At 38.3% G+C, this 13,023-nt stretch overlaps 1 protein-coding gene and 2 non-coding genes across 3 annotated transcripts in view; all 3 read left to right on the top strand.

Annotated features, from left to right (window-relative positions):
• The window catches only part of EIF3A (eukaryotic translation initiation factor 3 subunit A), a 35,289-nt gene that overhangs the window by 14,173 nt on the left and 8,093 nt on the right, over positions 1-13,023 (top strand). The window contains exons 8-17 of the mRNA XM_004428123.3: positions 1,333-1,437; positions 1,818-1,916; positions 3,332-3,448; positions 3,699-3,884; positions 4,500-4,847; positions 5,294-5,398; positions 5,485-5,598; positions 6,816-6,938; positions 8,067-8,220; positions 8,816-9,000. Coding sequence (XP_004428180.1) covers positions 1,333-1,437; positions 1,818-1,916; positions 3,332-3,448; positions 3,699-3,884; positions 4,500-4,847; positions 5,294-5,398; positions 5,485-5,598; positions 6,816-6,938; positions 8,067-8,220; positions 8,816-9,000 — 1,536 coding nt within the window. The remainder of the gene's footprint in view (positions 1-1,332; positions 1,438-1,817; positions 1,917-3,331; positions 3,449-3,698; positions 3,885-4,499; positions 4,848-5,293; positions 5,399-5,484; positions 5,599-6,815; positions 6,939-8,066; positions 8,221-8,815; positions 9,001-13,023) is intronic.
• LOC147916907 (small nucleolar RNA SNORA19) lies at positions 1,552-1,681 on the top strand. The gene has a single exon (XR_015552641.1). It is a non-coding gene; the product is annotated as a small nucleolar RNA SNORA19 (small nucleolar RNA).
• Positions 2,871-3,000, top strand: LOC147916906 (small nucleolar RNA SNORA19). The gene has a single exon (XR_015552640.1). It is a non-coding gene; the product is annotated as a small nucleolar RNA SNORA19 (small nucleolar RNA).

The following is a 13,023-nucleotide window of genomic DNA, read 5'->3' as shown; positions in this document are numbered from 1 at the left end:
ATATAAGAGACTGACTGTTAAATCAGAAGGCTGCCGATTAATATTAGTGAGAAACTTACTTTAATAGATTATGATAGCCTGTCTTAGCACATTCTGTATTTGGAGGGGTTGCTAAATGGAGAATTTAGAATAATTTGATAGGAATGCAATTAGATCTGGGGGAGTTTTATTTGAATGCTTATACTACATCTTATTCCAATAAAGGTATAAGGGCACTTAACAAGGGAAGTATTCGAGTGTTGTAGAACATCAGTCATGCATCCATGGAGTTAAACTTAGACTAGAGTGCTCAAGTCTGTGGACACCCTCCTCTCTTGGGCTGGGATATGGCACTGTTTGCCTCATCTTGTGATCCAATCTGTATAGGTACATACTCCTGTAGTTTCAAGTCTTGCTGTGTCAGTGGAGTTATTCTGTCTTAGGGTTGGTAGTTCCCACCATGTGAAGGATAAAGGTTACATAGATTACATATTTTTTAAAGCATAGGTAAGATAAGATTTGGTTTTGGGCAGTTTTTGGGTTTATAAAATTATGCCACTCTATGTAAGAAAAGTTATGCAAGCAACATCTTTATTGTGAAAGGAGATTGAGTTCTATTCAAATATAAACTTAAAATGTTATTAAAGCATAACATTTAAAAAAGTACAAATCATAAATATAATTGGATAAATTCTCAAAAGGTTCTTTTCAGTCACCACTCTCCCATATCTGTCCCCAAGAATAGGCACTGTCCTGATTTATAACACCACAGATAAGTTTTGCCTGTTTGTGTATTTTATATGAAATTTAAAATAAATGGCATAATATGGGAAATTCTTTTTCTCACCATTATATTTGTGGGATTTATTCATGTGTTCTCTTCTTTGTAGCTGTTCTTTCTTTGACCATTCGTGCACATTATGTGTACCTATGCCTAATTGTCCTGAGTTTTTTCTATTTTGGGGTTATTGTGAATAGTGCTGCCATGATAACTTTTGTGTAATAGTTATTTTTTAAACCCTGGTACTTGTTGGTAATAAATTAGTTTATGTTGGCCACATGAGTTGTCTTCCTAAATATTTTATTGATTGTGTTGATTTAGAGTTTTATATTTTCTTTTAAAAAGTTCTTGTGGGGCTTTTTACTGTAGGTAGCTGCATAATTTGGGGCAAGAGACTCAACGTAGTTGTCCTGGGTTACTCTTTGGTAAATTTAAAAGAGGTTGAGGCTAACAGTCCTTCAATCATTTTCCAGATTTCTAATCCTATATTTTTCTTTAATTTATGCTCATTTCAGAATCCCAGTTGGAAAATTTTCTTCAGGAGTTAAACCTTTTGTTTTGCTTACTTGTAGGTCAGATTCAATGTACTACAATATGTTGTCCCAGAAGTGAAAGACCTTTACAACTGGCTGGAAGTAGAATTTAACCCACTGAAACTCTGTGAGAGAGTCACAAAAGTAAGCCTTTGTGTTTAAGTTTTGGTTACATTACCATGTAGCTGGCCCCATTGCAGTTTTAGGTTGTATTTATATTTGTTAAGAGAGAAGTAGTGTCCTATGCATTTGAATTCAGTGCACATTTCATTGTCTTTTTTTCTTTATGTCAGGAGAAAAGATATTTCTGTTGTGCTAAACAAACCTTTGGAGGTAAATTAGCAGCATGACTAATTTAGCCATTGCTGTCAGTCACCTTCAGACAAGTATCAGTAGCTTCATGTTACATTTGTATTTCTTTGCATTGTGTGATGTTTGTGTATGTTAAGAAAATTGAGAAAGTTTTGCAGATGTTTTAGTATCTGTTAATAGAAACTGTAATTTCAATTTAATGGATTTTGTAGGTTCTAAATTGGGTTAGGGAACAACCTGAAAAGGAGCCAGAGCTGCAGCAGTATGTCCCACAGCTGCAAAACAACACCATACTCCGCCTTCTGCAGCAGGTAAGGATGTAAAAATGAATGTTGCATGTAAGAACTGGAATTTCTCCCCTTGATTGTTTGGATTGCAAAAATAAAAAATTTAGGAATGTCCTAGGAAGTGAAAGCCTCCCCAGATTCTACCCCCTGCCCAAATGATTCTTATTATTTATCTGATTTGAAAAACCATTATTTTACATAATTTCTAACTGCTTTTTTTCCTCCTTTTTTGTTGAACACTATCTTGGTATATTTTCTGTTGTTAGCCATGTAGGTCTACCTTTTTCCTTTTAATCCTACATGGTTTTGCATTGTCTAAAGGTACCATGATTTATTTATTTAGACTCTATTGACAGAAATCTGTATTTCTAGGTTTTTTGCCATTAGAAAATGTTGTAGCAGTGAGCATCTTCTGTACATGTGTCTTTGCATACTGTGACATTCTGTAGCATAAGCAATGGTATTAGTCAGGGCTGGCCCCGTGGCGTAGTGGTTAAGTGCGCATGCTCCGCTGCTGGTGGCCCGGGTTCGGATCCCGGGCGCTCACCAACGCACCGCATGTCAGACCATGCTGTGGTGGCGTCCCATGTAAAGTGGAGGAAGACAGGCACAGATGTTAGCCCAGGGCTAACCTTCCTCAGCAAAAAAAGAGGAGGATTGGCATGGATGTTAGCTCAGGGCTGATCTTCCTTACACACACACACAAAAACATAAAAAAAAAAGGAATTAGTCATAGAGTTGACACATTTAAAGCTTGAATAGCTCCTCAAAAGATTTGATTAATGGACCTTCCCACTAGTACTGAGTGAGAAAGGCTTTTTTCTGCTGACACTAGATATTATCAATCTTTTAACATATTTTAGTCTAACTTCTTACCTAAGTTTGGATATTATGGTCTATAATACGGCTTAAATGTTCCTGTTTTGTCTTCCATTTGTTTCATGTGGGGGGGTTACTATGTGTTCACTTCAGTTATTTGTGCACATTTCATTGACCTGCTTTCTCTTGTGTGTGTGAGCAGTGTTATTTCTTATGTGCTATACAAATAGTTGAAGGTTAATTAGCAGTATAACTAAATAGTAATGCTGCCAGTCTCCTTCAGACAAACAGTTTTATAAAAAGTGTTCAGCTGAATTAGGTAAGTAGCAGATGTTTATCTACAAATATGTGACCATTTAGGGCTTTTTTGTTCTACGAAACTAGGATTTGAAAAGATTATGCTTTTGAGGAATGGTATGTGATGGTTCAAAGCATAGGATTTGGGATTGATAGCCTTGGATTGGAATTTTAGCCCCTGCAGGATGCTGTTAACGAGCTTCCAATTTCTTTTCTTTGAAAAATGGCCATAATTTCTACTTCCGGTGGTTGTTAAGAGACTCCACATAAAAAATGCTGAATAAATGATAGCTATTATTACTAACCTTGTGTTTTTTATGCAGGTGGCACAAATTTATCAGAGCATTGAGTTTTCTCGTTTGACTTCTTTGGTTCCTTTTGTTGATGCTTTCCAACTGGAACGGGCCATAGTAGATGCAGCCAGGCACTGTGACCTGCAGGTATGTGCTGTAAGGAGACACTGAGGTGGAAGGCCTTTGAGGACTAAAAACACACATGCCCTTTGTTTCTCAGCTTTTGGTACCATGATACCATTTTAAAACTTTGAGTGAATCTTCTAGTTTTTGTATTTAACATTCTTTTGTTAATTTTTTTCATCAAATTCAGTTGAGAGTTTTTATCAAAGTTATTTGTAGAATGACTTTGTATTTGCATATAGATTTAATTATTGATAATATTTAATTTTCGAAGGTTCGTATTGACCACACGTCTCGGACCCTTAGCTTTGGATCTGATTTGAATTATGCTACCCGAGAAGATGCTCCAATTGGTCCTCATTTGCAAAGCATGCCTTCAGAACAGATAAGAAATCAGCTGACAGCCATGTCCTCAGTACTTGCAAAAGCACTTGAAGTCATTAAGCCAGCTCATATACTGGTATGCATCTTTGGGAGAAATGAAATACAGAATTTTTGAGGGGTCTTTTGCTATGTCTTTCACAAAAAGGTTTGAGATGATGTCTAAGAGAAGGTATTTACTATATATTTCCTGTTCAATTGTATTTGATAGTTTTGGTGTTTTATCAAAGGTCTTTATCAGATATACAGATCATTGAGCTGCCTTCCATGGGTAAAATAATAACACTACACAGGTAATATAATATGAGTAGTGTTATATGAAACAGCAGCTATGCATACGATGATCCCCCAAATAGGGAGTACTGTGATTGGACTATTCTTTCCTGCTTAAGTTATTTCTTGTTTGTGAGCTCTGTTAGTTTTCCTCCTTGTCTTGAACACTTTAAGGTAGATTTGGTGCAGAGAAAAGTTGAGCTAGCAAATAAAGGTTGTTCAGCTATGTCATTGCTATTAAAGACTCTGAAAAGGAGTAGTGCCATAGTATTTGGTTTTGGGAACCAGTACTTAAAGTCATCTTATGTTATTAAATGCATACACATATAAGGGTAATGCATCAGGATTACTTAGTAATTTTTTTGATGCCTAATACCCTGGTATATCACTTCAAATTTTTTTGATGCATTTGTTTTTGCAGCAAGAGAAAGAAGAACAGCATCAGTTGGCTGTTACTGCATACCTTAAAAATTCGCGAAAAGAACATCAGCGTATCCTGGCTCGCCGTCAGACCATCGAGGAAAGGAAAGAACGGCTTGAGAGTCTGAATATTCAGCGTGAGAAAGAAGAACTGGAACAGAGGGAAGCTGAACTCCAGAAAGTACGGAAGGCTGAAGAAGAGAGGCTGCGACAGGAGGCAAAGGAGAGAGAGAAGGAGCGTATCTTACAGGAACATGAACAAATCAAAAAGAAAACTGTTCGTGAGCGTTTGGAGCAAATCAAGAAAACAGAACTGGGTGCTAAAGCATTCAAAGATATCGATATTGAAGTACGTAGCATATTATTCATTAAAAACTTAGTTTTATCAGGTCTCTTAGAAGCGTAGTCCTTAATCATTTGTTGGTTTATTTTGGGTTATTTGGTTATTTCACTCATTTTGGTACAGCTGTTTCATTAACTATAATCTGTGAAATAAGCGTTTGTTTTTTAATGGTTCTGTGCAGTTTTTAACCACTGTTAAAATGGAGTTTGGGTACATGTAGGTTGGAGGAATGAGAAATAGATGTTAAGATTACATACTTTTCCCCCTACAGTCAAGTGGAAATAAGGCTATTGTGAAACATTTTTACATTGCCTAAATTTACGCATTGCAAGCATTTACCCATTGTAAAAATGAAGTAATTTAGGATTTGATTCTAGAAAGCAGTGCTCCGTATTGACTGTTATGCGTTTCTTTTATATTCTTATTGATGGTGCATTTGTATTATTTTTCAGGACCTTGAAGAATTGGATCCAGATTTCATCATGGCTAAACAAGTTGAACAACTGGAAAAAGAAAAGAAGGAACTTCAGGAACGCCTGAAGAATCAAGAAAAGAAGGTAAATGAAAGGACTGGTAAACTTTTAACATGCCAAGTTAAAAGAGAGTTTTTTTTTTAAACTACATTTGTTTTCATGTCATTCAGATCGACTATTTTGAAAGAGCTAAACGTTTGGAAGAAATCCCTTTAATAAAGAGTGCTTATGAAGAACAGAGAATTAAAGACATGGATATGTGGGAACAACAAGAAGAAGAGAGAGTAAGTTTTTCATTTAATTGTAGTATTTTTAGACTGTAAGCTGTAATTAAATCCTCTGCCAGTAATGGGACCAGGGTTTCAAAATTGGTTTACCTTGTAGTTTTTTGCCAGAAACGGTGCTTTAATGGCTACATACTAATAGATAGAAATTTTCACAATAGAGATTTAAAAATGAAACTTGTAAAATACAAAGAACAGCTGAAAAGTTAATTTTTTAAAAACAGCTTTGTGGAAATATAATTTATATGCCATATAATTTACCCATTTCAAGTGTACATTTGATGGTTTCGGTATATTTACAGAATTGTGCAGCCATCAATTTTAGAACATACCCCAAAAGAAACTTTGTACCAATTAGCAGTTACTCCCCATTTCCCTCCACCACCTCAGCCATAGGTAACCACTCATCTCTTCTGTCTCTAGACTTGGCTATGTTGGGTATTTCGTATAGATGGCATCATACAATATGTGGTCTTTTGTGACTAAGCAGCTTGTAGTGGCCAAATTTGTAATAAAAACGAGTGACCTCGTTCTGGTTTAAAAAAAGTAACCGCAGACAGGAGACAGCCTACATTTGTGGGGACACAGTGTGGAGAATGCAGCCTCCTCTTGGTTCCATCGGATTGTTGTCATTCTGGGCCTAGTGTTGCCAGTTCTTCCAGTTTTTTTAGAAGTTGGAGTTTTTGTGATAATTCACTTAATGTATAAAATTAGAAAAAGAAAAGTGCTGCAGACCAAATAAAATACTTAAGATGATTTGCTGCAATCTCTGCCATGACGCCTTCCATTTTTTCACTTGGAGCACAAAAGGAAAAGCCTTCTTATGTCAGTAGTTCATCCTGCCTTAACTTCCAGTTTTTTTAAAGAAGAAAATGCCTTTAATAATTAACCCATAGTGCTTATTACCATGAAGTATTTATTATTTTGTTTTACCGTATGTATTATAGCTTTTCCTTTATAAAAATTTGTGGTATCATGGGGCTAAATAAAAACTGTTTCTTACAGATGCCCCAAGACTCCTTTGTCCATCTTCTGTCCCTGTTTGCCTTCCTAGGGACATGTTGGCATGGATGATAGTTACCCTTCTATTTTTATAGCAAAACGGAAAGGGCAAAGGAGCTTCTCGTAATTCTTCAAGAATATGTGAGGAATTTGAGGTAAATTGGTAATTAGATAATGAATGCTTTGAAATTGAACTTCGTGTTATGTATTTGCAGATTACTACCATGCAGCTAGAACGTGAAAAGGCTCTTGAACATAAGAATCGAATGTCACGAATGCTTGAAGACAGAGATTTATTTGTAATGCGACTCAAGGTGGCACGGCAGTCTGTTTATGAGGTGAACTTACTGGTTTCAAAATGGGAAATGTTTACTCGTGAGCTTTTTAGTTTTTTGTGTGTGTGTGTGTGAGAGGAAGATCAGCCCTGAGCTGACGTCCATGCCAATCCTCCTCTTTTTGCTGAGGAAGACCAGCCCTGAGCTAACATCTATTGCCAATCCTCCTCCTTTTTTTCCCTTTTTCTCCCCAAAGTGCCAGTAGATAGTTGTATGTCATAGTTGCACATCCTTCTAGTTGCTGTATGTGGGATGCGGCCTCAGCGTGGCCAGACAAGCGGTGCGTCAGCGTGCGCCCGGGATCCGAACCCGGACTGCCAGTAGCGGAGCGTGCACACTTAACTGCTAAGCCACAGTTCCAGCCCCGTGAGCTTTTTAGTTTTGCCTTAAGAATTCTTCTTTAACATAGTGGTACATTTTGTCTTGAGCTAACATTTATATTGGTTACTTAAATAATGTTTTAATAGAAAATTTCTTGAAAATATTTTATTGGCTAAGTAGTTAACCATCACTATAAACAATTTTTTTTTTAAAGATTTTATTTATTTATTTATTTTCCCCCCAAAGCCCCAGTAGATAGTTGTATGTCATAGCTGCACATCCTTCTAGTTGCTGTGTGTGGGACGCGGCCTCAGCACTGCCGGAGAAGCGGTGTGTTGGTGCGCGCCCGGGATCTGAACGCGGGCCGCCAGCAGCGGAGCACGCGCACTTAACCACTAAGCCACGGGGCCGGCCCTTAACCATCACTATAAACAAATTTTTCTGAAGGTGAAAGTGGACTGCATAAATTTGCTTTTGATACAAGCTTTTATTTACTGTTTGACTCAGAAAGGAAAAAACTAGACCAAAGTGTCCTACTGTTAGTTTCTAATTTAATCATTCAATTTATTTTGTATAAAAATAAGTCCACTGCGTATAGATAATATTGTCAACAGTCCAAAATTTAAAAACTTAGACGTGAAAAAAACTTCAGTCATTTGAAAATTCCAGTTTTTGTACTTGAAGGTTGTTTTCTATGCTTCCAAGAAACTTGTGATGCTTTTGTAAGCGTAAAACTTACTGCTAGTTTGTAGCTCTTCAAAAACATTGATTTTTTTTTTTTTTTTCTTTTTGGTAACTATTCAATTATAGGAAAAACTCAAGCAGTTTGAAGAGCGATTAGCAGAAGAAAGGCATAATCGCTTGGAAGAACGTAAAAGGCAACGTAAAGAAGAACGCAGAATAACCTACTATAGAGAAAAGGAAGAGGAGGAGCAGAGAAGGGCAGAAGAACAAGTGCTGAAAGGTAACCAACCGTATAGACCAAGATCGGAGGTCTGGTGGTGGAGGCATGATAGCAGGTCCAGTTCACAGCAGTCTTATTTAGAACATATAGGCACGAGGAATCAGGATCACTGGCTTCTTAACTGCACCTCACTAGTTGTTGGGTTTTGAGAACCTAACTTTTGGTTATTCGCGGTTTGTTGTATGAGGACATTACATCCTCTACCAGCTGATTTCCACCGTTTTGGTGTTTTTTAAAAAATTAATAGTGTCTTTTAATTTTTATCACTGTAGTCTATGTAGTATTAATATATATTGAGGAACACATGCCAGATGAAGTCTGTCAAATGACCTTTTATCTGGAATCTCAGATGCTCAGGAGCTGGGGAGGGATTCTAGTATCTTCTTAAGTCATGCACAAAACTATTAATGTGAGTGGCACAATAGTGTTTTCTTGAATATCTTCTGCCCTTTAGCTGATTGTAAACTGTTTTAAAATTCTTAAAAAAGAATTTCCTTCTACATTATGCCACCTGTTTAATACGAGAAAAGTAAATCTAGCCCTAGGGGAAAGGTGCGGGTAGGAGGCATACATTATAACCTAATGCATTGTATAGAGCGTGAAGAGAGAGAGCGTGCCGAACGGGCAAAGCGCGAGGAAGAGCTTCGAGAATATCAGGAGCGGGTCAAGAAATTAGAAGAAGTAGAGAGGAAAAAACGCCAAAGGGAGTTGGAAATTGAAGAAAGGGAACGTCGTAGGGAAGAAGAGAGAAGACTTGGTGATGATCCACTTTCTAGAAAGGTGAGTATAGACATTGTTTTTTCCTGATGTGTGTTTATCAGTCAGTTCTCTTGTGTGATACATATGTCAATGCATGTGTCAATATCTGAGGTCAGTGTTTTAAATTGGTTACGTTCACGTTTCTTTTCAAGTGTGGTATTGCTTTGTCTTCCCAAAGAGAGAAGGTTCCTGAGGGGGGCAAAATTAGACTTGTCTTAGCAAAGCTGGGATTTTCTAGGCTTCAGTTTAGAATACATGTCATTAAGAACAATCTTCTGAGACTAAGTATTTGACGGAAGTTAACACTCATTAGTGCTATGGAGGAGAGACTGTTCTGTGTTCCTTGAAAGGAGTTGCTGTGAATTAAGAGGTTGATGGTGAGTTCTGTAACTCCTTGGTACTCAAAGATGGGTCTGGTGGATGAGCAATATTCAGCATGCTCTAGGAGCTTGTTAGAGTTGCAGAATCTGGGGCCGGCCCAGTGGCGTAGCGGTTAAGTGCGCGCGCTCTGCTGCGGTGGCCCGGGGTTCGGATCCCGGGCGCGCACCGATGCACCGCTTGTCAAGCCATGCTGTGGCGGCGTCCCATATAAAGTAGAAGAAGATGGGCAGGGATGTTAGTTCAGGGCCAAGCTTCCTCAGAAAAAAGAGGAGGATTGGCATTGGATGTTAGCTCAGGGCTGATCTTCCTCACAAAAAAAAAAAAAGAAGAAAAAAAGAAATGCAGAATCTCAGGCCCAATGCCAAACCTTTTTAATCAGAATCTGCATTTTTAACAACAATCCCAGGTGATTCAAATGCTGCTCTATTTATCTTTAATATGCACTCATGTCTAAAACTGACGTGGGTTTCCTCCTGTCTCGTGTCTCTTTACTTCCCTCTCCGGATTGGTGGCACTGTTACCCAGTTAATCATAGAGTTTTGCATCTACCCCTCCCTCTTCTTTCTATCCCTACATTCCTGCCTGAATTCAGATTTTTCTTTTTCCTGTATTAGTTACTGGCTTCCTTACTGTTCTCCCTGATCATAATCTGCCCTCTGCTTCAGACTATCCTCTATATTGTGGCCTGCTTGGTTTTTCATAATGTAGGTTTGATCGTTAACACCTGCCCTTGGGTTTCTAACCTCCTTTTGGTTGTTACTCATTACTGAGAGCCAAAGATGGTAAAACAGGCCTTAGCAGTTGAGGCCTTTCATATTTACTGCTTTTTTCATTAGCTTCATCTGTCACCATTTTCTTCCTAGTCACCTATGCTCTAGCTATTATTCTGAGCTAGTTTTATGCCTTTCGTGTGTCTGTGACATCTACCTGCATGCTTTTTTTCCCCGTGGAATGTGCCCATGCTGCCCCTTAAACAAAATATTGCTTATTTTTCAAGGTAAGAGGTAAGTAGCAGAAGAATTTCTTGCCTGCCTTTTCTTTGCTCCTTTATCTGTGCCATACCTGTATCAGATACTTACCTTTTTTGGAGGACATGCTATTTATCTATGTAGTCTCCAGTTTCTGTTTTATAATGTGTGTAGATAGGTTTTTAGTTTTGTTACTCTTATTAATTTCTGTTTTTACTTCCTTGTTATCAGTGAATGTGGCCTGTGTGATTTCTGATTTTTTTGGAATTTAATTTTTTTCCCTTTTGTCCTAAAACGGGGTCACATTTTTTAATGAGCATTCCTTTTCTGTTAGAGGGCACAAAGTTCTGTGTGTGTGAAATCAAAGCTGTTGTGTTAATTTGCTGCATCCTGTTAATTTACTTGATCTTCTGAAGAAAGTAAGGTTTCTGAAGAAACCTATGATTATGGGTTTCAGATTTTTTTCTTTGAGTTAGTTTCTGCAAATCTGCTTGTGTTGTTCATTTTCAACCTTCTATTTTTGTTTTGTGCTCCCTCCCTCTTCACCTTCCCTTTCAATTGGAGAGTCTTTAGTTTTATCTATTTACGTTTAACATGGTAACTATTGTCTTTGGTTTTCTTCTTAACATTTGGTTTGGAACTTTTTATTTGCTTCCTTGTCCCTGTCACACCTTCCTTTCTTTAAACCAAATTTATGAACTTTTCTCAGTTCATTTTTGTTTTCTCTACTTTTTTGGTGATTGCCATCAAATTTTTCCAAAAATCTATCTAAACTTTCACAGTCTGTAAATTTGAGAACTTTTCTGTCTCTTCAGAACAAAACAAAATTCTGAGCATGCCTTTACTACTTATGCTTTTTTTGTTTTTTTTTTGGTGAGGAAGGTGAGCCCTGAGCTAACATCCGTGCTAATCCTCCTCTTTTTGCTGAGGAGGACCGGCTCTGAGCTAAGGTCTATTGCCAATCCTCCTCCTTTTTTTTCCCCAAAGCCCCAGTAGATAGTTGTATGTCATAGTTGCACATCCTGCTAGTTGCTGTATGTGGGATGCAGCCTCAGCATGGCCGGAGAAGCGGTGCATCGGTGCGCGCCCAGGATCCGAACCTGGGCCGCCAGCAGCAGAGCGCGCTCACTTAACCGCTAAGCCACGGGACCAGCCCCACTACTTATGCTTTACTGCAATAAGCTGCATGTTTGTGCCTCAGAGGATTGGAACATGTTCTCTGTCTATTTAGGACTCATTTAACAGTTTTACAGCCGTATTGGCAAACATGATTTAGTTTCAGATATGTTTACACTGTATCACCTTTTCCCCTTTGCAGGTAAACGGTTTTGTTTTGTATGTCTTCTCAGGGTTTTTCAGGATGTCTTTGTATATTTCTCAAAAGAGGTTTTGTTTTTTTGTCACAGTTGAACAATGGTTCAGTGGTTTGGCCAGTTGAGAATCCACTTCCCTCAGAAGTTTAGAGACCTGTGCTCACTGTCCTAGGATACAGTGAACGGACACACACACACACGACAATGATAGTCTTGGTCTTGTTACTTCTGTAGATACTCATTCCTTGGAAGCTTTTAGAATTTTCTCTGTCTTTGCGGTAAAGGGAGTTTACCACCCAGACTGTGTTTTTGGTACATGTATCCTTTCAGTCAGAGGATTCAATTTACTTAGCTTAGAGAAGATTGAATTTTTTTAACTTAGGGAAATTTTTTCTCCTTTTCTCTATTCTGACCTTTGGAAGTCTTGTTCTTTATATCTTTTACTGTTTCACTTGCTCTCTGCATCTGTTTGTCCTGTTGTAACTGGTTCTGAGATTCCTGTGCAGTTCATATGTTCATCAGCAGGGCCTAGTCTGCTGTCAGTCTGTCAACAGACTTAAAAATTTGGTGCCATCATTGGGGCCAGCCCTGTGGCATAGTGGTTAAGTTCGCGCACTCTGCTTCGGTGGCCCGTGGTTCGCCGGTTCAGATCCCGGGCGTGGACCTACACACCACTCATCAAGCCATGCTGTGGCAGCGTCCCATGTACAAAAAATAGAGGAAGACGGGCACAGATGTTAGCTCAGGGCTACTCTCCTCAAGCAAAAAGAGGAAGAGGGGTAACAGATGTTAGCTCAGGGCCAATCTTCCTCACCAAGAAAAAAAAATTGGGGGTGATCATGTTAATTTCTTAGACTTCTCTTTGTTTACAGGCTATCATAGCCATCTCTAAAATTTCTTTCTAATATTTGTATTAAAACCTCTAATAACTTGAATTATTTGTTGAGTTTAGTTGCAGGGCAAGTGTGAAGGGTGGGAGAAACTTGGTCTTCCAGGCGTTGACTTTCCTTCCATTGTAGTGACCATAGTTGAGTTCATATTTCTTCCCACAGTGTCCACTTGGGAAAGTCTCTTAAGCCCCATTTTAAGAGACAGCCCAGACTCAGGAGCTATGATGGCAGATGACTTATCATCTGGCCATTCTTGTCCTTCGCTGCTCCTTATCGCTAGTTGTTGTTGGTGGGTTTTGTTGCCAAGACACTCTTTAAAACTTAGATAAATAATGATCTTCTTATATACCTACTTGGGATTGTAGTTATTCTCACCTTCGTTAGATTTTTATTTTAGTCCTCCCACCTCACCCATAGATCTTGTTTTGTATCTTTCAGAGCGATCTTACTTGTCTGATTGTGGCCTCAGCTTACCTTTGTAGGGGCAGTCAA

This window comes from Ceratotherium simum, chromosome 6 (assembly GCF_057802395.1).
Source record: "Ceratotherium simum simum isolate JZ-2026a chromosome 6, ASM5780239v1, whole genome shotgun sequence".
Lineage (NCBI taxonomy): Eukaryota > Metazoa > Chordata > Mammalia > Perissodactyla > Rhinocerotidae > Ceratotherium > Ceratotherium simum.
Note: the sequence above shows the minus strand (reverse complement) of the source record. Positions and strands in the feature narration are given on the sequence as shown.